This window comes from Apostichopus japonicus, chromosome 1 (genome assembly GCF_037975245.1).
Source record: "Apostichopus japonicus isolate 1M-3 chromosome 1, ASM3797524v1, whole genome shotgun sequence".
In the NCBI taxonomy this organism is placed as follows: domain Eukaryota; kingdom Metazoa; phylum Echinodermata; class Holothuroidea; order Aspidochirotida; family Stichopodidae; genus Apostichopus; species Apostichopus japonicus.
Genome location: NC_092561.1, coordinates 3,823,038 through 3,848,049, shown reverse-complemented (window position 1 = coordinate 3,848,049; position 25,012 = coordinate 3,823,038). Strand labels below are relative to the sequence as shown.

The following is a 25,012-nucleotide window of genomic DNA, read 5'->3' as shown; positions in this document are numbered from 1 at the left end:
TCAGCATATAGCCTCACAGACGTATGGGCTCGATTGCTCAGTTAATTAACCCTATAAATGAAATCTGTCATTCTTATATCTTCAACCCAGTGGAAGTTCTATTTTCATTGGGGGTTGAGCAAATGTGAATGAAACATTAATAACCAATAATCTCATTGCACAATGTTTTCAGAGCTCCCTTTATGAGATACACGAGTCATTATGAGCCTGGCATTGGGCTTGTGCCTTCAGGAGTCAGCCACTAGACCTGGGTGGGGGACATTTGATATTAATTATTCCACCTTTCAGAAAGAGGAATGTGTACCCCTGCCCCCCCCCCCCCCCATGATTGATGCCCCTGCTTGTACAGACCTAAATTTATACCTAAGAATGCACCAGTTGACGCTTAAAAGCCATAAAACCCTGGGTGTGGACTCCTTCATCCCGACACAGGGTATTTACAATGACCCAAGTGCAGTTCCCCCCCCCCCTTGACCTACTTATAATCTTTCGTTCTCTTCTGGCCCATCAACACAATGTTTAATGCCATACCTTAATCAATGGGGGGGGGAGTTTAATTTGCCACCTCCATTCCTCCAATTTGTTATGCTGCTCATGCCACTGAGTGACTCTTTGTGGTTATATGATGCTGTAGGCTTGGTAACCTTTGCAATCGTGATGGCATGTGTGTGTGTACGGGGGGGGGGGGGGGCGCCTGTGTTTGTGATGGCCAGAAGCACAATTTGAGTTAATGTCGTGCTTGGTATAGTAAGTAGATGCCCCATGTTGGTTAATTGTTCTCTGTTGTTTGTGCTTCCTGTTTCATGCATATTGATGAGTGGGCGGGGTTAACGTACAATTCATATATATGGCAATATCTCTTTAACCCTATGTCTGATTTAGTTCATACTTGGTATGGTGATGTAACAACATAGTAAGTATATGCTCTTTGCAACAACTTTGACCTTTTTCATATTCATGAGTTTGTGGGGTGTAATGGGAAATAGTCAAATACTGCTTGTAAACACATATATATATCTCATCAACCACAAGTATCTGAACAGTTCCATTACAGTATGTCAGTGATTGAGTTGCACCAATTTCTCGACTTCTATGTTCATAGGGCAAGAAATACCAGTCATACCGTAGGTTACAAAGAAAAGTTATTGAATTCATTTTATTGAAGGTGTTTCTACTTAATTTTTATGCTCTCAATTTGTTAATTCAAATTATGATATTAATTAACATTTAATCATAATTTTCTTTACAGATATAATTTCGAGACAAAAATGGCTTGTCCATCTCCTTGGAAAGACATCGAAGATAAATTCTTTGAATGTTCAATTTGTTTGGATCTGTTTAAAGAACCGAAACAATTACCATGTCTGCATAGATTCTGTAAACAATGTCTGGAATCTTTACTAGAAGGACAGGTTGGGACATTTGAATGTCCTCTTTGTAAAGATGTCTGTAAAATACCAAACAATAGAATAGATGGATTCAAGACTGACTTCCATATGAAAAGTATGCTGCAGTTTATTCAGCTACAGAAAACAATTGAAAATGAAGAAGTTAGGGTCTGTGTTTGCTGTTCAAAAAAGTTAAAGGTTACAGCGTACTGTTTTAAGTGCAAAGATTTTCTTTGTGTTCAGTGTTATCAATTTCACTCGACCAACAAGATGGTTGCTGATCATCGGGATAATGTATTAGCTCTGAAAGATGTTGAAGCAAAGAGTCTCACATTAGAAAAACTTGCATCATTAAAGGAAGCTCCTAGGTGCCATATTCATACAGAATTTATAGCTCATTTATGTTGTTGTGCTTGTGGCAATCTCCCTGTTTGTATAACATGTACATATGGAAAACACAAAGGTCATGACCTACAAGACGTTGCGAATGTGTCGAAAGAAGAAAGAGAGAGATTGCAGAAGAGATTGGATGAACTTGTAAAACGGAAAGAAAATGTAACCAGCTTAACTGATAAGATAAACAGAATAAATGCAGAACTTACATCAATCGTTGCTGTTACAAAAAGGAAATGGAAAACGCAGTACGAAGATCAGACCAGGAAGTTAAAGAATAAGAAAGAGAAAGAAAAGAGAGTTTTCAACAGATTTAAAACAGTTCTTGAAGAAAGGAGTCAAAAAGAATTGAAAGAATTAGAATCAGAAATGGAAGAGAAAATAAGAAAAATAAGAGAAGATTACGACAGGATGATTGAAATTAAAATTAGGGAATCAAAAGAGAAAGAGGATACCAAACGAAATGGAATGGAAAACAGAGAATTAAAGATTGACGAAAAAATGAACCGACTTGATGCATTAATGAATGAGAGAAATAAGACAATAGACGAACAACAGCAACGCAAGCTTAGAGAAACACAAAACTTATCAGATCTTTGTAACCAATGGGTCAATAAGTTTGAAGATTTGTCTACTATAGCTTCTAGTGTCCTTGAATCACAGAACCACTGGACTGACGCACAATGTATTCCTGATATAAGAGCTGCGAGTGAACCTCTTGTTGAGGATCTTATGAAAGATTTTCCAGAAATGGAATCTTTATCTGATATAACAATGGATGATCTACCAATGTTGTGTACTGATAGAGTAAATATATCGGATCATTTAGAATATGTTGTTGATATTGATGTGATCAAAGTTAATGGGTTTTTAACTAGTATAACAGGTACCGGATCTGGTAACATCGTCGTCTCTGGGTGTTTACCATTTGACCAATCATTCATCACTGTCATAAACAGACAAGGACGTCAGATTCGTCATGACAAGATAGATGAAGCCAAAGGGAGCTCTCTTTATCCCACGCGTTACTGTGCTGCTTTATCACGTGATAGGATAGCTTCGGTTTGTGTATCCAATCAGGTTGGTGTTTATAATATTCATGATGGGTCCTTTACTCAAAATAACATCACGTCCCTCTTTGATGACCTCAAAACGGTGAATCAGAAGTATGCGTCTTGTATAACTACTGATCCTAAACGTGGCCACATCATTGTAGGTACATATAGTGGATTGCTATTTATATTTGATGACGAATTGACTTTCATTCCAGCTTTGAAGCTGCCAGAGGTTATAAAACTGTCAAGAGATATCCTTTATCATAAAGGCGTTCTGCTGATATGCGATGAAGCGAGTAGATGTGCATACGCTGTAACCATTGATACAACTAAAACAGAGGCAGAGTTACTATACAAGCTTCCGATACCAGATATTGACAGAAAGACTTGGCGTCCTTACAGTATATGTGCAGACAGGGCAGGTTTTGTATACATCTTGTGGTATGGTGGTGGAACACGTATCATCACACAGTACAGTCAAGATGGTCAGCAGTTGTTGACAACCAAACGGACAGAAGATACAGCACGGTGTATGACAACATTGATGACAGAGGAGGGAGAGAAGCTACTTGTAGCTACGTCATATGCAGCAAAGATACTTTGTTATGGTCTGGTGAGTATATCTCAGTGTTCCGTGCTTTAATATTATTAGTAGTATCATAAATTTTGTGATCGGGATACTCTGATATAACAAAAATTAATGGGTACATTCAACTGTGATAATATCACCAAGGATAACATCTTCCTGTATTGACTTTATGTATCACCAAGTAGCATATAATATTTATAACGTTAAAGATAGTATTTGCTTGAATTTAGCTCGAGTAATAGTATATGAATGTGTAGAAGTTATGTCCCAAACCCAATATACATGAAACTAAAGTGCAAAACTTGTTCACTCTTTCCTTAACGGAATCGTAGAGGAAAAATTCAAGTATTCTAACGAGATCATGGTACTGTTATTGACAAGATGTCGCAATGCCAACTTAAGTTGATTAACAAGAAAATAAACAACAAAGGACAGAAAAGGGAACATAACAGACAACAAGAAAAAAAGAAAAGAAAAGAAGCTATTTGTTTGCTGAAAAATCTCTACACAAACAATCGACATCTAACATGTCTTGTTTGTTCATTCTGAAATGTGCTTCATTAGAAAAGAGAACTGGATCAATGTTTGTAACTTTATAAATGTTCTTTCCAACAGACACCAGAATAAAGTCATCCTGGAAAAGATACATAAGGAAGGAATATCCAGAGTATACACCACACTGACTCGCATATCAAAGGCTGGTTACAACTGATGAGGACGGAATTATCAACATTTGCTGAAAAAAAACTAGAAACTTTAAGATGAAACGGATCATGATGATTAAGATCGGTCTTCTTAGTTTATATCATTTCACTAGAATTACTTGAAAGGAAAAGAAAAGCGAGCCACCACCTTAGCCAATTAAAACAATACGACCGTCAACCCCCCCCCCCTCCCCATTCACATGCCACCTTTACCTTACGAGATGAACAACAGTACAGTAGGGAACTAGACTATAATATTGAATGTGTGTATCGCTTCTGCCATTGATAGTACTGTCATAGGCGTACGAGGACAAGACATTCGGGCAATAGGCTTGAAAAATTCGGGCAGCCTAAGAGGAGAAAAAAAAAATATATATATATTTTTTTTTTTTCTCCTCTTAGGCTGCCCGAATTTTTCAGGACTTTTGCCGGAATTTCTTGTCCTCTGGAAATATATATATATATATATATATATATATATATATATATATATATATATATATTATATATATATATATATATATATATATATATATATATATATATATATATATATATATATATATATATGCAGTAGCTTGCCCGAATCTTTTTCAAATTTTTGCCCGACAATTCCAATTCCATGACTTTCTTTATTTAGCATCATGATGCCCGAATATTTCCGTGTAACACCACCGTAAGCGCAGTTCATCTGGGCTACCACGCTTTTTGCACGATCAAATTTTTTTCTAACTAGTCAATTGTATACCTGGACTAAGGGCGGCGGAACCGGGGGCACAGGGGCAGGTTAAAACTGTGCCTTTTTTCTACATAAAAATTGAGGTGCCTCAAGTTAGCAAGAGGCCAGGGAACCAGAATGAACACTCGGGAAGGGCCGTTTCCGGCCATCTGAGGGGTTTGTAAAACCAACAATTTTCTAGTACGCTCCGCGCCAACCGATGGTGGCGCTCCGCTCAGATAGTCGTGCATACAACTTTGCAAATCCTGGCTAAGCCCGTGACTTTTAATGAACTTCTGTGGGTCAGAATATTCCTACATTAGCAACTAGCATGATTTCACCACATTTTGTCTCAAAAGAAAACTTGTTCCTTGTTTCCCAATTTGTGCATTGGATATTGCAGTGCTACTGTAGTATGCATATTTTCCTTTAAGGGGGGGGGGGGGGGGTGCTGATGGAGTGATGTTTATACACAAATAAGATAATACAATAAGAGTTATAAAGGGTACTAAATATAAGGCTGCATCAGTCCAATCGAATTTCTGAAAAGTGCCCTTTGATGTCGGTGCCCCCCCCCCCCCAGATTAAAAGTGCTTCCGCTGCCCTTGACCTGGACATCCCCAACATGAGTGTATATAAGAAACATTTTCTTTTTCATGGATGGTGGGGAGGGGGGGGGGAGTGCCTACAAGCCTAGAAGTACAGGTTTATCGTATTCTTTGTTATATTTTATACTTTTTTGTGAGACAAATTGCAGTCTCACCCGACACAGCGACATAATCCCGCCTACGTGTCGTTGAACAATTTTTCTGGAGGTAGCTGAGTACTGTGTTAAAATAATAAATAAGGTAACTAAATAGGAGTTTAAAAATATTCTGTCCCGTTTTTCCCCTTCAAAGTGATTTTACCATTTTTTCTTTTTCTAATTTACCAAATTTTTGGGGAAGTGTAAATTTCTAAAACGTGAGATTATAAAATAAAGAATGTTTAGATGCAACTTGCAAGGCCTCAGAAGTGCCGTTTCCGGCAATCTGAGAGGCATTGTGTGCCAACAATTTTCTTGTACGCTACGCGCCAACCGATGGTGGCGCTCCGCTTAGATAGTGTCACGGGAACTTTCGGGCACAAAAAGTTCTGCCCTCCCAAACTGAAATGGTCCCGTACGCCTATGAGTACTGTAGTAATGCATAAGACCTTCCTAACATAAGAGAGATGAAATGAGTACATAATACCATGTTTAAGAGCTGCCACATGGAGGTAGTGATGGAATGACTATAACTATCTGCCCTGTTTTACTTGGGGACATCAAGCTTCTTGGAAAATCTACAGGTAAATTAAAGATCTTGTAAAAGAGTGGATAGGGCCCTGAGGTCGTTGTAGCTGACTCCTGTGTCAGTAGGGGATCTGCGAGTCTCTCCTAGAAAAATACTGGATGTTTAGACGTCACATGGTGTGTTCTTAAATATTTACAATTTATGAAATGTAGGGTAAATCCGCGACATAATCCATTTCCCATGACTGACGGTGGCGGTGAGGCATGGCTACTCCTGTAATACTAGCCACTTACTATGTCAGATTCATGACAGCTGGTTGCATTGAGGCATGGCTACCTGTACCCTCCTTGATACAAGCCACTAACTGTGTCAGCTTCATGACAGCTATATATGTATAAACAAATAATTATATATATATATATATATATATATATATATATATATATATATATATATATATATATATATATATATATATATATATATATATATATATGTAAAGATACTTTCACCATATGGAGAGTATAACAATCACTAAATTTATTTTTAAATTATATGTACAATTTAGAAAATAAGGGCAGAGAAAACCTTGTTCTTTGTTTTACAAGTTTTAATTTGACTGATTATTTCATGTCAATAATTGTAAGAAATTGATTTATTTGTGTTATGTAATTAATATGAATTTCACTTTAAATGTTTTTTTCCAGTTATAAGATAATTAGGTTCTTTCTTTTCTCATATCATAGAATGCTTAGTATCGAGTATGTCATTCCTATTTGATATTCTGGAATTTTCTCTTTATAAAAGTAAGATCAGATCAGATCGTTTTAAGTTCATTCCAGAAATGATTGATAGATTTTGAGATTTTGTAATCATTCATTCTACAGAGTAGTATAAACAACTGGAACAACAAAATTATCGTATTCGCTTTTTTTTCTTTTTTGCTCATTTTCGAGGTCCTGCTTTCTGTGAAGTCATTTGGCTGGAATTTCTGGAATAACTTGCTCAAATTTTTGCTCTTCAAATTCAAAAATTAATCTACAGATTGTTATCATAAATATTCAACTATTGCAATAGTTATCTTTCAAGCCCAGTAAGGCCTGGAATTTTCCGCCTATATTATTTATAGAACTTTCTGTGATTGCATGGACTTCATTACCATGGAAACTGTTGAATATTCAATGAGGTAGACCCCTGTTTGATTTGATTGTGAATGATACGTTAAGAAATTCACAGCTATCTATGGCACTGCCACCACTGTACAGTTTAGTGAGTTTACACTTTTGACAAAATTCAACCATTATTCACTAAATCCACTCATAATTGAGTAAACTTGCCTGAGAAATCCAGGCCATAACTTACATCACAAACTTATGACCAATCAGCATCATATGTGTTATGTCATGTAACTTAACCAGATGCTTTTGACCAATCAGCATCCACCTCTGATCTTTTCATGGCATCCATACTGCTGATGGGTGTAGGTTATCTCCATGGTGATCCTATGAGTCTTGTCATGTGACTAAACCAGATGATTTGACCAATCAGCACCCACCTCTCATCCATTCATAACATCCATAATGGTGATGGGTTGAACACATGAGCTGTGTAATAACTGAACCAGATGTTTGTAGTGAATCAATCATGAAAGCGCTGATCCTCTCATAACGTTCATCATTCTCATAGGTGTGTGTTATCTCCTTTGTGATGTCATGTGACTGAATCATATGCTTGTGACCAATCAGCATCCAGCTCTGATCCTTTCATAACATCCTTAATTCTGATGGTATCCGTTACCTCCACAGTGATTACATATTGTGGTAATTCTTCATCTACAATCCAGCACTGAAGCTGCTTCAGGTTGTTAGCATCCTCTAGGTCTGTGATGAGGAGAATAAAGGTTTACTGGATGTCATAAAACATAGCATGTTGAGAACTGCTAGTTTTAGCTGACCAAGACAACCCTACATGAATTTACCATGTAACATTGTATTTATATCTTATCTACATTTGTACCTTACAAGTCATGTAAATGTAAACACCAAAGCTGAATGGAATTGAACAGTTGTGTTGCCAATCAATGACACTACACAGGAGCTCACCATGTACAATTTCTTTGATATTTCCCTTCAATTAGCTATGCATCTCATAAACAAATGTCAACACATATTTTGAAGTACTGATGTAGGCCTACAAATCTGTTTATGATGCAATTCTGTAATATTTGGATGCTGGCTAAGTAACACAGGAGTCTCTGGTGTGCCACTAAGACAGGAACATCATACAGATATAAGGTGCTTCATAGTGACTGTCAGCTTAGAGTGCTATCTTGGGTCAAATCTATCAAGTGTGTTAAAGTAGAAATGTCTATGATGACTTAGCACACTCTACCTGTTAGAGTAAAAGTAAAAGGGAAGAACTTCTTGTAAACGTCCATTGACGGAATGAAAGAACCACTGGCTGACGTAGAGATTGATGCGAGTACGCAGGTAGGTACTAATGATGCACTCAGTGGCTCAGTCTTGGCTCTGGAAAAATAAAAATGAACTCATTATATCCACCGCATGTATGATGCAACTTGGTATCGTCAAACATGATGCTACTTGTTGAATGCACTGAATGCAGAGAATATCTTCATTTTCCACTAGTTAGTGTACATTCATAAATGACCTATTCTGAGCATGCATTGTGAGAAAGCACACAAACATTTGCCAACAGCTTGTATCTGCCCTAGTGCAGATTAGCTTTCATTGACTATGCAATTGAAGAAAACTGACACTGACAAATGTTTATATGACCTGCCAATGAATATGCATTAAAATGAGTCACTGACCAGCCAGTTGGGACAATTTCCTAGTAGTGCTAGTACCACTCTGTACTGTCCTCCCTTATTATGCTTCAAAGCACTCATATTGACAGTGCAAACAGTTCTTAACCTTTGACTGATAGAAACACAATGTTCATACTGCTCATACTGACAATACGAGTGCTCTGGAGCGGGACGTGACATTACAGTATAGAACAAAATTTTCCCAACTAGGTGAACTGACAGTGTATACATGACCTCTCAATGAATATGCATTAAAATGAGTCACTGACAGCGTACAGATGACCTGTCAATGAATATGCATTACAAGGGCAACAACTGGTTGTAGCTGTGCACAGTAAATTCCAGTTTACCTTTTGCTGGCAAGGCAAGTGGCTGCATCAATTAAATGGGCACAGAGTGTTGCTGTCACTTGGCCAATGCTGTTAGTCTGGTGAAAAATTTAATGATGATGTCAGAATAAAGTTAAGAGATTTAAATTTTACTGGAATGAGGAAAGAGACTTTGTGTATGACATATCATGAAAAACAGGACAGGTGCTGAGTACGAAGTTTAAATTTATTTTATGTAAGAGAGATGATTTTTGTTAATTACTGAAACGTTAAAAATACGTCTATAGGTTTAACATGTGCTGCATTGGGACTGGCTGCAATTTCAACGCAATTGTAACTATTAAAGGAGAGTAAAGGTAAAGTCATGATTGACTCTATTTAAAGAGAGTAAAGGTAAAGTCACAGGTTTCATATCGTAATGTTACGTACTACAACACCAAACTGATAACGTCAATATGGCAGCCTCCTGACATGAGATTTAAACTATGATATCTCACAAACAGAGGAAGTAACCCTAGCAACAACAAAAAACTTCTAACTTTGACATGTACATTCACTCACCGAGGTGTGTGTAGTTTCATCCACTACCTCTGCACTTACCAGCAGGTGTCATGAAATACATAATTTACCTGATTATAAAACCTACACAATATATATACAATATAATGCATGTTGAATCGTAATCTGTGGTGAGCTGCTGTCAGATAATTCAGGATATTCTTTTCAAACAGATCTGCAGAAGACCCAACACAAGATATATTGGAAAAAAATATATAAAATAATTTGAAATCCAGAAAGCTGATATTCTGTAAATACCTTAGGATTAGATATGTAAAAGTCCAGGTTATCCAAAATGATAATATCTGGTGCTGGATTAGCTGAATGTATCTGTGTCAGTTCCACAAGGAGAGAAGAACGGTTGGAAAAGTATCTATCAGGGAATGAGAAGAATCAAATTTATATATAACAGAAAGTATAATCCCTCTACAGACAACATTGAGGCTTGCAAGCGGTAATTTAAAGTCATTTCAGCTCCAATTAAACTTGCGTTGTGTGGAAATGTTACAAGTACAGAAAGTACAGTATGGGTATAAGAATGTATGTGTAAATTAGTGTAAAATCATTTTTAAAGTGAACAATTTATGACTCTCTTCATGGTCAGTTATCCATAAGTTGCTACAGCCGTGATGTACAAGTCTAAATTTCTAATCTTTTAGTGTGTTGAGATCTATGCAAAGATTTGTTCTCAAAAACATGTTTTTTACAAAGTTAATACTCTATTGGCTCTCAAGAGCACTGAACATTTTCTAATCAAACTTTTACACATCTGGAGCCCAAATGGGCAAGTTTAATTTCATACAGTTTACAGAACTTGCTAGGGGAGATAGATCAAGGTCCAGCAGTTTAAGCTAGTATTCATGTATTCTGAGGGTTGTGGCTCAGTCCTCAAGGAAGATCCTGACAAGTGGGCCTGAAGCTGGACACTTGATTTCACATTACTGTGTGAAAGTCATGAGTGGACTATGATAATACTGTACAGTACACCTACTGTGTTTCCAATTCTCAACACAGACATCTATTAAAGCCATGAACATAAAGCACACAGTAGAAAAGTGATAAAATCACAAGATTCATACTTGATAATAATCTGTTTCATAAGTCTAGGGTCTGGTTTCTGGGATCCCTCGACAGCAATCGGTAAGGACATCAATTTCTCTTGCGTAATAAACAACACTGTATTGCCTTCCATGGCAAAAGAAACAGCACACTGGAATAGCAAGGCTGCATTATCACTGAAAATTAAAATGAAAGCAGTTTTGTCTTTGCAAGAATTTTAAATTGCAATATCAACCTTGCATCAGTTTCAGTATATATACAGATAATTGTTAGATTTATCAGTAGTATAGTCAGTATTGCGAAGTTCGCCATACTGCGAAGTTCGGGCACCCTAAGAAATACACGATTTTCACCATGAAAACCTACAGGAAGAGCCAAATTTCATCAAAAAGTACGAAGCTACAGTTATTTTCTCTCCAAAATGACCCGTGTGCAAGAAATTACTTACATATTTGTCAATAAAATGACGAAGATCTATGAAGTCTGTTATAATTACTGAAAGAGCAACAGCGCCACCAATTTTTACCAGCGCCACACTGTAGGTTGCGTGTCCGAACTTTGCAATACTCTAGCAAAGAAATACCAGTTCCACAATCACGAAGAATTTTCTTGGAAAACAACGTGAAAACAGTTTGCAGGAAAGAAAGTTTGGCCGTGTATCGTACTAAAACACAATTCTCCCACCATATGATGTATATTTTCTGGTGATTTAGACCAGAAGATTTAGTTTTGGGGTGTTTTAAGTCTTAAGTGGCCGAACTTCGAAGTCACCATCCTACTAGTACAGTGTACAAAGGACTAGAGAAATCACTATTGGTCATACTATTTTCACATGGGTTCTTGCTAAACACATGATACCACAACAAGTTTTAACTTCAAAATGAACTGTACGTACTGTACAGTCAAGTTTGTATACAACTCCTCTGTGCTCGTGTTTGAGAAACTTGAGCCATTTTGCTCTTTGTACTATGTACCTATTCATCTCCTAGCTCAAATACATGATCTGGATCAATACTGTACCCCTGTAGGATATAACGTTGCTGTCCATTAAAGAGAAAACATGTTGTCCCTAACACACTGAATAACTGAGGACAAGCAAACATACTGTAGGGCTGTGACTGACCAGTGCTCATATGGGCCTAGGCCTAGTACTACTACTAGCATAGAACTTGTGCAATCCTACTTCCTAGCTTAAAGACTTAGCGCTCGCCTTAGTGTAACTGTGATATAAGGGAAGTAGGCCTAGGCCTAGGCCCACTGCACAAAAGTAACGAGACTAAAAACCTTGGATTTGGCCCATATAGCACCAGTCTGGTCTCTTGACATAGGAATTTTGATCCAAATATTGTTTCTTTCACCAAAAAACTATTTTTCTGGTTACGTTCACCATCAGACAATGTATTAAGTAACGGAGGAAACATTCGCTGTAAAACATAGGAAGACATCGTCTGTATTTGTGTTTCATAATTACCGCCTTAAGCTAAGTGACCATACTGTGGAACCAGTAAAATGTCATACGTTAATGATTGTCTTTAGAGAAAACACATTAATGATTCATTCCAATAAATACGCACGGGTATTTTGACACATATTTTGACACATATTAATTGGATACTGAACATCAGACCATGAATGATCTGTTTAGGTCAAGCTAGAAACCTGCAACTGCCTTTAGTGCTCGGCTATTTAACTATACATATAATGCTGAAATACGGTAGATATTGTTGCATGCAGATATATTGTTGTGGTAGAAAATTGCTAGCACATTATTATTAAACAATTTTAATTTATTGTTATTATGATTATCATTATTTTCATTATTATAACAAGTGCACATTGTTACCATGCTAACTCGAATACCCTGTATATATTTTGAGTTCATGTATATGTACGTATACGAACGGAATGTAGAAATATGGGTCTGCACAAATGTGCACTAAAATATAGCAATAAACAAGTTACGGGAGGGTGTAAGGTAATTGCTCAATACATTAACACCCAAAATCAGCAATAGGGGATTTCCAATTTTATCACTTGGCAGCTTGATTTTGGACGTACACCGGTTTTTTGTGTCATGTGTGTTGTATTTTCATTTAGTTTTCAAAGAAAAGCAACAACAACTGGATAAGTAGGATTCAAGTTCAAGTTTTATATTTCAACTTGAACTACAAAAAGAACTTAAAGTTAACACTCCATCGACTAAAAGCTACAAGCACAAGGTAAGTAACTAGGCCTATTTCTGTTCCGCCATAGGTAATGAATGAAGACACAGTACACAGTGTATTATATTGTATAGCTCTCGGCCATTTTAACCCGGAAGTATTGAGTGGTGCAAAACAGTACACTTTTCGGCCTTTTGGCCAAGATCATGTGTGGTATCTGTTCCCTTGCGAGGTCAATCGTGATACACACCTGACAATGATCACACAGTCGCACTCTCGATGCAAGGGGACTGGGGTTGAGAGCAGATCATGCAGTCATTTGGTTGTTTGGTTTTCATGCCCAGGTTCTTTCCTAGGTGACTTTTCTTAAAACGTACTACAGTACTTTGAATCAAGTACAGTAATAATTACTAATCTATGATAGGTACTTAAAAACTTAATGTAATAGTTAGGTAGTACAGGCAACACTACCTCCTTAATAATGAACACCATCTTACAGGGGTGTTACTAAAACGAATGACAATTGCGTTACACATAACGAATGACAATATGTTGTACACACTAAAAAATTGCGTTGACTAAAACGAATGACAGTAATGACAGCACAGACATTTGCTTCAAATGGATATCACAGTTCAGACTTCGTGGGTATCTAGATCTAGTAAAATACGGACAAGATAAAAACGCACCTTAAAGTAAGCGAAATTGTAAGTCTGATTTTAAAAAGTAAATTTAACGTCATTTTTTCCGATATTAATTGTTAGAAACTAACAATACTATATAATCTTGAAACGGCTTCAGTTATCTTTTTTATATAAATCTACAGTGGTAAAAAGCACAGCACTAAAGCGCAATGTGGTTTCTATCCGTAAATTACACCAAAACCCTGCAACCACGTGATGCGATTTTCCTCAAATCATTTTTGCGCAGAAAATCAATAACCGCATTTACTCCACTCCGTTACTCATTCATTCTCCACTCAACCCTGTCCTTCGTTGTCATTCGTTGTCATTCGCTGTCATTCGCAAATGATAATTAACCCTGTACAAAGTCAATTGTCATTCGGTCATTCGCTGTCATTCGTTTTAGTTTGTCCCTCTTACAGTAAGGTATTAGACTGTATAATATTAAATGTGTGTATCGCTTCTGCTATTGATAGTACTGTAGTAATGCATAAGACCTTCCTAATAAAAGCGAGATCAAATGACATGTGATACCATGTTTAAGGGCTGCCACATGAAGGTAGTGATGGAATGACTATAACTATCCACCCTGTTTTACTTGGGGACATCAAGCTTCTTGGAAAGCTACATGTGAATTAAAGATCTTGTAAATGAGTGGATAGGGCCCTGAGGTCGTTGTAGCTGACTCCTTTGTCAGTAGGGGATCTGCGAGTCTTCCCTAGAAAATTACTAGACGGGCGTCACATGGTGCGTTCTTAAACATTGACAATATGAAATATTAAGTAAATCCACAACGGAACCATTGTCCCTGACAGACAATAGAGGTGAAATGGCTACCTTCACCCTCCTTGATACAATACAGGCCACTAACTGTGTCAGCTTCATGACAGCTGGTTGTATTGAGGCAAGGCTATCCGCACCCTCCTTGATACAGGCCACTGACTGTGTCAGCTTCATGACAGCTGGTTGTATTGAGGCATGGCCATGGGCGGCGATCATGGGGGGGACGGGGGGGACATGTCCCCCCCAATATTTTAGGTGGGGGGATATAGTATCAAATATCCCCCCCAATATTTGGTGGCATAGTTTTTTTTAAGCATATGTTTTGTATTTTTTATGATATCGCTAGTAATTTCAAAATAGAAAATGCTTAGATGCAACTTACAAGGCCTGGGAAGTGCCATTTCCAGCAATCTGGGAGGCATTTCGGCCGAATTTTTTTTTGCGCTTCGCGCCAACTAATGGTGGCGCTACGCTTAGAAAGTCTGGGTACAAGCTTTGCCCCTCCCAAATTCCTCGCAAGGCGCCTGTCTAACCGTGTCACAATTTTTTACTATATATGACCGAAAGTAGTTTTTACTTTTTTTTCGAAATGAATAGCTAGACGGACCGCATCCGTAATGAAATTTGGTTTGCATCTTGTGTAAGTACGTACAATCATATATATGATCCACATCGATATGGGTTCACTGGGTTTCCATTTGTCCTGTTTCCTACAAGATTTCTAACCGCAGGTGAGTAGCCAAGGGAGGGGGATGAAGGGTGGAGACCGCCCTCTCCCTCGTGCATATTTTTTTGGTATTGTCTATGATATCGAAGTTTTATAGTAGCCGTTATAAGAGGTTTTAATATTTGTACACCAATAATTTAACTGTGTCTGAATTTTCGAAAATTCCTTGACCAATATTCTTCATCATACTTCCCTCTACTCGTGCAATTTTGAACGGTCTGTTAGGGGTTGAGGGTTTTTTTTTCTATATTGGTTGTCCATAGATGAAATATTATGCAACATTATGGGTATGTTTTGAAGTGAATTTATTATTCAAATTCTGAACAAATAATGGGCTTAAAACCTTGAAAAGTGGGGCTGACGGGTATTGTGGGGCGTTACGTAGAATTACCTACAAAAGCAATGATCCACAGGAGATGCAATGAGGTAGAACATGATGTGTGACTGGGGACAATCTTGAAAAAAAGGTTATGAATGAAAAAAAAAAACTATTAGGAAAAACTTGGTTCTCAGGCAAAAGTGTACATCTGGTTGGTCAGTTTCAAGCCCGAGAAGTGCCATTTCCGGTGATCTGGGGGCTATCAAAACCAGAATTTTTTTTTGTACGCTGCGCGCCAACCAATGGTGGCGCTCCGCTTTGATAGTAATTTGCCTGCATGTCCCCCCCAATATTTGAAACAGATCGCCGCCCCTGGGCATGGCTACCTGCACCCTCCTGTGATACAGGTCACAACTGTGTCAGCTTCATACAGCTGGTTGTATTGAGGCATGGCTACTAGCACCCTCCTTGATACAGGGGCGTATCCAGGATTTTCCAATAGGGGGGGGGCGCCAGGCATGAATGATCGCCGTCCTGGGGGATGGGTCTAAGGGGATGGGTGTACAATTTTTGCTTTCAAAGAAGGGCTGAAATGCAAAATGGTGTCATATGCATGGGCGGCGATCCGTACTTCCGAGTGGGGGGGGGGGGGGATATGACCTTGTTGACTATCTAAGCGTAGCGCCACCATGAGTTGGCGCGAAGCGTACAAGAAAATTTTGGGATTAACAAACCCTCTAGATGGCCGTAAACGGCACTTCCCGAGGTTTCCAAGCTACATGTGAATTAAAGATCTTGTAAAAGAGTGGATAGGGCCCTGAGGTCGTTGTAGCTGACTCCTTTGTCAGTAGGGGATCTGCGAGTCTTCCCTAGAAAATTACTAGACGTTAAGACGTCACATGGTGCGTTCTTAAACATTGACAATATGAAATATTAAGTAAATCCACAACGGAACCATTGTCCCTGACAGACAATAGAGGTGAAATGGCTACCTTCACCCTCCTTGATACTGTACAATACAGGCCACTAACTGTGTCAGCTTCATGAGAGCTGGTTGTATTGATCTTCGAGGCTAGGCTATCTGCACCCTCCTTGATACAGGCCACTGACTGTGTCAGCTTCATGACAGCTGGTTGTATTGAGGCATGGCTACCTGCACCCTCCTGTGATACAGGTCACAACTGTGTCAGCTTCATACAGCTGGTTGTATTGAGGCATGGCTACTAGCACCCTCCTTGATACACACCACTAACTGTGTCAGCTTCATATATATCTGGTTGTATCGAGGCATGGCTACCTGCACCCTCCTATGATACACGCCACTAACTGTGTCAGCTTCATGAGAGCTGGTTATATTGAGGCATGGCTACCTGCACCCTCTTGTGATACACGCCACTAACTGTGTCAGCTTCATGACAGCTGGTTATATTGAGGCATGGCTACCTGCACCCTCCTATGATACAGGCCACTGACTATGTCAGCTTCATGACCGCTGGTTGTATTGAGGCATGGCTACCTGCACCCTCCTGTGATACAGGTCACAACTGTGTCAGCTTCATACAGCTGGTTGTATTGAGGCATGGCTACTAGCACCCTCCTTGATACACACCACTAACTGTGTCAGCTTCATATACATCTGGTTGTATCGAGGCATGGCTACCTGCACCCTCCTATGATACACGCCACTAACTGTGTCAGCTTCATGACAGCTGGTTGTGTATACAGTAGTCATCAGCTACATTCAAAACTGTGCATGTTATTTTTTGTATATCGCCACAAATTCTTACATTTAACAATTACATACTGTTACAACCTGTTACCTTAGCATAGACACTTATATATAATGCTTTCTAATACAGTTACTCCCAAGTAACATCATATAAAACACTCTGATATCATAGAATACTCTACTTGTCAAGTAATAATCGCAGAAGAAGTCATTTCATTAAATGCTGCCGGGGCTATCAATGGATAATTTCCATACAAAACTACATTTCATTTTAATAGGAAGTGAAAATCTCGAAGGGGGGGGGGGGGGCAGCTGGGGACTGGGAGGGTCAGCTATTAAACTACGTAGAACTTCAGGTATATATAATGAGTAACAGTGTTATAACAACAACATGGCTAACATCTTAGTACCCAGGCACCATATACTGCAGTCTCAGTGTCAAAACTCCTGTGATACAGTATATACAGTAATTATAGATCTCAAAAACACTTAAATATCATCACAGGTGGCATTTCTTACCAAACTGAATGCAAAATATAATTTATATATAGTGTCATGTATTGCTTGTACGTGATATTTACAGAGTAATATATAATATACTGGAAAGGAGATTAGTGAATGCTGCAGGCTTTCTTTATTTTCTGGCTCGGCATATAGCCTCACCGGTGTATGGGCCAGGTTACTCAGTTAATTTAAGATATTAATGAAATCTGTATTTCTGATATTTTGAACCCAGTTGAAAAATTCAATTTTCATTGGGGGTTGAGCAAATGAGAATGAAACAATGATAAACTCACAGCACAATGTTTGAGCTCCCGTTATGAGATACACATGTCATTATGAGCCTGATATAAGGCTAAGTGCCTACACGAGTCAGCCACTTAACCTGGGTGGGGGACACTCCATATTATTTTCTTTTACCCTCAGAAAGGGAAATGTGTCCCCCTGACCCCCCCCCCCCCTTCCCTCCCAACATGATTGCACCCCTGATGTACAGACCTAAAGAATGCACCAGTTGGCGCTAAAAAACATAAAATTCTGGGTATGGACTCCTACATTGCGACATAGGTATAACTAAAATGACCCAAGTTCAGCCCCTCCCCCATTTAAAATTGCTCATTCTCCTCTGGACCATTCACAAAGTTTAAACGCCATACCTTAATCAATTGGGGAAAAGTTAAATTTGCCCCTTCCCTTCCTCCACCTTCTCCACTGCTCATGCCACTGAGTGACTCTTTGTGGTTATATGATGCTGAAGGCTTGGTAACCTTTGTAATCGTGATGGCGTGTGTGTTGGGGGGGGGGGGGGCTTTGTTTGCTGTATCAAGAAGCATGAGATGATTCAATGCCATGCTTGGTACAGTACTGTAGGTACAGTAGATGCCCCATGTTGTGTAAATGTGCTCTATTGTTCGTGCTTCCCATTTCATGCATATTGATGAGTGGGCGGGGTTAACGTACAATTCATATATGGCAATATATCTTCAACCCTATGTCTGATTTAGTTCATACTTGGTATGGTGATGTAACAACATAGTAAGTATATGCTCTTTGCAACAACTTTGATCTTTTTAATATTCATGAGTGAGTGAGGCATAATGGGAAATAATCAAAAACAGCTTGAAAACACATATATCTCATCAACCATAAGTATCTGAACAGTTCCATTATGTCAGTGATCGAGTTGCACCAATTTCTCGACTTCTATGTTTATAGGGCAAGAAATACCAGTCATACCGTAGGTTACAAAGAAAAGTTATTGAATTCAGTTTATTGAAGGTCTTTTTACTTAATTTTTTATGCTCTCAATTTGTAAATCCAAATTATGATATTAATTAACATTAATCATAATTTTCTTTACAGATATAATTTCGAGACAAAAATGGCCTGCCCATCGCATTGGAAAGACATCGAAGATAAATTCTTTGAATGTTCAATTTGTTTGGATCTGTTTAAAGAACCGAAACTATTACCATGTCTGCATAGATTTTGTAAACAATGTCTGGAACCTATACTAGAAGGCAAAGTTGGTACATTTGAATGTCCTCTTTGTAAAGATGTCTGTAAAATAACAAACAATAGGATAGATGGATTCAAGACTGACTTCCATATGAAAAGTATGCTGCAGTTTATTCAGCTACAGAAAACATTTGAAAACAGAGAAGAGAGAGAATGTATTGGCTGTGAAGAGAAGTTAAAGGTTACAGCGTACTGTTTTATGTGTAAAGAATTTCTTTGTGTCCAGTGTTATCAATTTCATTTGACCAAGAAGATATTTGCCAAACATCAGAAACACGTATTAGGTCTGAATGATCTTGAGAGAAAAAGTCTCACACAAGAAAAACTTGCATCATTGATGGAAGCCCCTAGGTGCCATACTCACACAGAACACATGGCTCAGTTGTGTTGTTGTACTTGTGGAAATCTCCCTGTCTGTGTAACATGTACGTATGGAAAACACAAAGGTCATGACCTACAAGACGTTGCGAATGTGTCGAAAGAAGAAAGAGAGAAGTTGCAGAAGAGATTGGAAGAACTTGAAAAACGGAAAGAAAATGTACCCAGCTTAACTAATAAGATAAACAAGGTAAATGCAGAACTTACATCAATCGTTACAGATGCAAAATCAAAATGGAAAATGCAGTACGAAGATCAGACCAGGAAGTTAAAGAATAAGAAAGAGAAAGAAAAGAGAGAATTCAACAGATTCAAAACAGTTCTTGAAGAAAGGAGTAGAAAAGAATTGAAAGAATTAGAAACAGAAATGGAAGAGAAAATTAGAATAATAAGAGAAGATTACGACAGGATGATAAAAATTAAACTTAGAGAATCAAAAGAGAAAGAGGATACGAAACAAAATGAACTAGAAAACAGAGAATTAAGGATTGACGAAATAATGAACAAACTTGATGCAGTAATGAATGAGAGAAATAAAACAATAGAAGAACAACAGCAACGCAAGCTTAGAGAAACACAAAACTTATCAGATCTTTGTAACCAATGGGTCAACAAGTTTGAAAATTTGTCTACTATAGCTTCGAGTGTCCTTGAATCGCATAACCACTGGACAGACGCACAGTGTATTCCTGATATAAGAGCTGCGAGCGAACCCCTAGTTGAGGATATAATGAAAGACTTTCCAGAAATGGAATCATTATCTGATATAACAATGGATGATTTACCAATGTTGTGTATTGATAGAGTAAATATATCGGATAATGTAGAATCTGTTGTTGATGTTGATGTGATGAAAGGTAATGAGTTTTGTTTAACTGGTATAACAAGTACCGGATCTGGTTACATCGTCGTCTCTGGGAGATTATCACGTGTCCATTCATTTATCACTGTCATAAACAGACAAGGGTGTCAGATTCGCCATGACAAGATAGATGAAGTCATAGGGAGCTCTCTTTATCCCAATCGTTACTGTGCTGCTTTATCACGTGATAAGATAGCTTCGGTTTGTACATCCAATCAGGTTGTTGTTTATAATATTCACGATGGGTCCTTTACTCAAAATAATATCACGTCCCTCTTTGATGACATCAAAACGATGAAGACGAAGGTTGGAACTTGTATAACTACTGATCCTATACATGGCCACATCATTGTAGGTACATATATTGGATCGCTATTCATATTTGATGAAGAATTTAAGTTCATTCGAGCTCTGAAGCTGCCAGAGGTTATAAAATGGTCAAGAGATATCCTTTATCATGAAGGCGTTTTGCTGATATGCGATTTAGAGAGTAGATGTGCATACGCTGTAACCATGGATACATCTAAAGCAGAGGCAGAGTTACTTTACAAGCTTCCGAAACCAGATATTGACGGAAAGACTTGGTATCCTTGCAGTATATGTGCAGATAGGGCAGGTTTTGTATACATCTTGTGGTCATTGGATGTCCAGTGTACTGGCCAAGGTATCATTACACAGTACAGTCAAGATGGTCAGCAGTTGTTGACAACCAAACGGACAGAAGATACAGCACGGTGTATGACAACATTGATGACAGAGGAGGGAGAAAAGCTACTTGTAGCTACAACACGGTCGGGGAAGATGCTTTGTTATGGTCTGGTGAGTATATCTCAGTGTTCCTTACTTTAATATTACTAGTACTGTAGTAACATAAACAACAATTAAAGGGTACATTCAACTGTGATAATATCGCCAATGATATCATCTTCCTGTGATGACTTTATTAATGACCAAGTAGTATATAATATTTATAACTTTATATATAGTTTTTGATTGAATTTAGCTCAAGTTACAGCATTAGTAGAAGTGATGTCCCCAACCCAATATACATGAAAGTAAAGTGCAAACTAAAATGCAGACTTAAGTGATTGTTCACAATTTCCAATATGGAATTGTAAATAAAATGAAAGATTTCTAACGGGATTATAGTCCTGCTGTTGACAAGACATCGCATTGCCAACTTAAATTGATTAACAAGAAATAAACAACAAAGGACAGAAAAGGGAACATAACAGGCAAGAAAGGAAAGAAGAAAAGAAAAGAAGGGATTTGTTTGCTGAAAAACATTACAAAAAGAATCGACATCAAACATGTCTTGTTTGTTCATTCTTAAATGTGCTTCATTAGAACAGAGAACTGGATCAACGTTTGTAACTTTATAAATGTTCTTTCCAACAGACACCAGAATAAAGTCATCCCGAAAAACATACATGAAAGAAACGAATATCCGGAATATACATCACACTGAATCGAATATCAAAGGCTGGGTGCAGCTGATGAGGAGAGAATTTTCAACATTTGCTGAAAAACTAGAAACTTTAATATGAAACGGATCATGATGATTAAGATCGGTCTTCTTAGTTTATATAATTTCACTAGAATTAATTGAAAGGTAAAGAAAAGTGAGCCACCACCTTTGTCCATTAAGCAATTAGACTGTCAACCCCTTCATATTAACGGTTACTTTGATACATCATATAGTCGCAAAACCATAAGATATATTTGTTGTAGACAAATGTTTTACCAACCCTCTCTTAAAGTTGGCTGCGAAGGAATATTCATCAGAGGGGGACCGAACTGTAATGTTTGCAGAGTTGTATAAATGACTTCAATGGAACTTGTAAAGTTAGATCTCGAATATCAAGTACATTGAAACATATGCGTAGAACTGCTGACGTTCATGCGAAAAATTATGGAGCTGGGAACGTGCCTTTACGATTATGATTTACCAGATGAACATGCGGGAGAAATCAAATGGCTTATAACTTCGCTTCACATCTTGTGTCTATCTAATGGACAGTTTTGAATCATTTTCTCTACAATTCGGGAAGATCATTTCTACAGTGGTTTAATAGGGACATAGGATCGAAAAATGTTGAGTTAAAAAGTCAAAATGTTGAGATAAAAAGTCAACTTTTTGTTTCAAATGAATTTTGAAGTCAAACTCTTTGACTTTTTATCTATATTTCTTTCCTTTCCAATGTCCCTATTAAGCCAACGTACTTTTCAGATAGGAAACTGTGTATTTGTCCTGCATGAAGACCCACCCCAGCATACTTTAACCGTGGCCTGATTTCACTGCTTCTAATGATATCCGCTCGACTATAGTATCTACTGCATTTATAAGATCTGAAAGAGTCGATTGAAGTATAATCCAAAAGTGGAGAGGAATGTCAAGTGATATGAAGGTTGACAAGCTCGCTCCGATATTATTAGAAAATACCAACAAATGTATTGTTGCTATCAGGGTGGCGATTTGTTCCAAATATTGGGGGGGGGGGCATTTGCTTGGTTGCAGGCGCGTAGCAACTTTCATACCCAAAATTGTTCGCGCGCTTGTGATATTTTGTATGTATATATATATATATATATATATATATATATATATATATATATATATATTTAAAAAAAATTGAAAACACGACAGACTTTAACTTATACATCTATTTACCAAAATTAATACAAAAAAAGAACGACATGTTTGGAAAGTAGCAACTCTCATCATCAGGTTACAGACGCAAAATGAACAAGTATAGCAGGCAAATGTACACTAGCAATAACACGCAAGGACAAGTAGCGGACAAGTACCGGTTGGGCCATTTTCTTTTACATGTATTGTAATTCTATGCACCGCTTGAACGCACTTGTACTGATAGTATGGGCAGTATGAATATTCATATAAAGCCAACCAATGTTAACTTTATAATCATCTATGCTAGTCAATGTGATAGCCGGTCATATGGCAAGCCATTTTAATATTTAATTAGGGATTTCAGATATCTAAATTTACATTCTAGATATCTAAAAGTCTATTTCAGATATCTAAAATTAAATTTGAATATAAGATATCTGTAATTCTATTTCAGATATCTGAAATTGAAAACAAGATATCTGAATATGAATTTCAGATGCCTGAAATAAAATTTCATATATCTGAAAAATATTAACAGATATCTCGTTGTCGTACGGTTTTTCAAGATATTTGAAATTGATTTTAAGATATCTGCATTAATTTGTAGATATCTTAAACAAATTGGAGATTACTGTGATTAAAATTGCGATATCTAAAATTCCTGATTAACTGTTAAAACTGCTGTCCATACGGTCATGACAATATTGTGATCTAATAGTATTGTGTTCAATTTCTCAGTAATTCTTACACTATTAATCGTCATATATATTATATATTAATCGTAATATATATATATATATATATATATATATATATATATATATATATATATATATATGTATATATATATATATATATATATATATATATATATATATATATATATATATATACAGCTTTTAAGCTACGGTACCTCCCCGATATGGACGTCCGGTCTATGGGTGAACCTCGATACTTGCTATTCGGGTAAGTTGTTTACTATGACAATCGTTGCCATGGCAACTTAGACAGTCGTAATAGGTTCCAGTAGCCAAACGATTACAACATATCATCCTCACTTTTGAAATGATGAGACAAATTACTTAACCAACCATAAGTACTTATGTATGGAAATACTCTCGCATCTATTATACAGCATATTATAACCACTCACTTTATATTAGATGATGTTAACAGTTGACGACGAATAGCATTATTACCAGCATCAATTCATTGCCATGGCTGACATTTTAAGGCATTCAATGTTAATAATTCTCTGTCTTTGGCTACAAATTAAACACACTAGTGGAGGACAGGTAAGCCTTAACATAATGGAATCAGACTCTTTATGATATGTTATACCTTACATTAATGCTGTAACAGGTTATGTAACATTCTGGGTATATACCTGGAACTTATTGTGACGGAAATTCATTTTCTAATTTCTATTGTAATTTCTAATGTAAAATGTCGTAGTTCAAGAGTTCAAAGTTACTTATACAAAGCCGCATAAATAACACCACGAAGATCCTGCTTCATAAAGTTCAATCTAAATTCACTTGTCTTTTTCGCAGTTTCGTGTATAGTTGCGATATCGCTGTACGTAATTACAATGTGATCCCTAGTCATAAATCAAACAGTGTACACTAGAAGTATACCATATATGTTCTAAGTTGTTAGTGTCGTTATGCATGCATTATCAGGCACGGGAAGGTTCAGCAGAGAGGAGCTTACTTTTTACGATGTTGTTACCGCTATTATTACCATCAATATAATGGCCATAATTTCACTTACCCGTATCTGCATACCGCCCCCACCTCTTCCCCACCACCACCACCATCA

At 37.4% G+C, this 25,012-nt stretch overlaps 3 protein-coding genes across 13 annotated transcripts in view; 2 read left to right on the top strand and 1 right to left on the bottom strand.

Moving 5' to 3' along the window:
• LOC139955669 (uncharacterized) overlaps positions 1-4,397 on the top strand; it is a 61,878-nt gene extending 57,481 nt beyond the window's left edge. The window contains exons 2-3 of one of the 2 annotated variants that reach the window (XM_071955158.1): positions 1,250-3,449; positions 4,041-4,171. In XM_071955158.1, coding sequence (XP_071811259.1) covers positions 1,250-3,449; positions 4,041-4,052 — 2,212 coding nt within the window. In that variant the 3' untranslated portion in view covers positions 4,053-4,171. Of the gene's footprint in view, positions 1-1,249; positions 3,450-4,040 lie in introns of both variants that reach the window. The other variant, XM_071955170.1, reaches the window with a different exon arrangement.
• The window catches only part of LOC139985134 (uncharacterized), a 46,016-nt gene extending 22,848 nt beyond the window's left edge, over positions 1-23,168 (top strand). For 5 of the 9 annotated variants that reach the window (XM_071954732.1, XM_071954560.1, XM_071954808.1 and 2 more), the window contains exons 2-3: positions 19,164-21,378; positions 21,958-23,168. In XM_071954732.1, the coding sequence (XP_071810833.1) occupies positions 19,183-21,378; positions 21,958-21,969 (2,208 nt within the window). In that variant the 5' untranslated portion in view covers positions 19,164-19,182 and the 3' untranslated portion in view covers positions 21,970-23,168. Of the gene's footprint in view, positions 1-12,884; positions 13,117-13,223; positions 13,416-19,163; positions 21,379-21,957 lie in introns of those variants that run through there. The other 4 variants (XM_071954618.1, XM_071954663.1, XM_071999462.1 and 1 more) reach the window with 4 other exon arrangements.
• LOC139958711 (uncharacterized) lies at positions 6,705-12,362 on the bottom strand. Of its 2 annotated transcripts, XM_071956039.1 has the most exons (6): positions 12,182-12,362; positions 10,918-11,073; positions 10,097-10,211; positions 9,302-9,378; positions 8,513-8,649; positions 6,705-8,001 (listed from the first exon to the last, which is right to left on the bottom strand). In XM_071956039.1, exons 1-6 carry the CDS (start codon positions 12,340-12,342, stop codon positions 7,832-7,834), a joined length of 816 nt encoding a protein of 271 aa, XP_071812140.1. In that variant the 5' UTR covers positions 12,343-12,362; the 3' UTR covers positions 6,705-7,831. The 2 variants fall into 2 exon arrangements, with proteins under 2 accessions (XP_071812140.1, XP_071812220.1); XM_071956119.1 differs by lacking the exon at positions 9,302-9,378 and having other exon boundaries at positions 10,097-10,168.
• Positions 23,169-25,012: the final 1,844 nt, after the last annotated feature.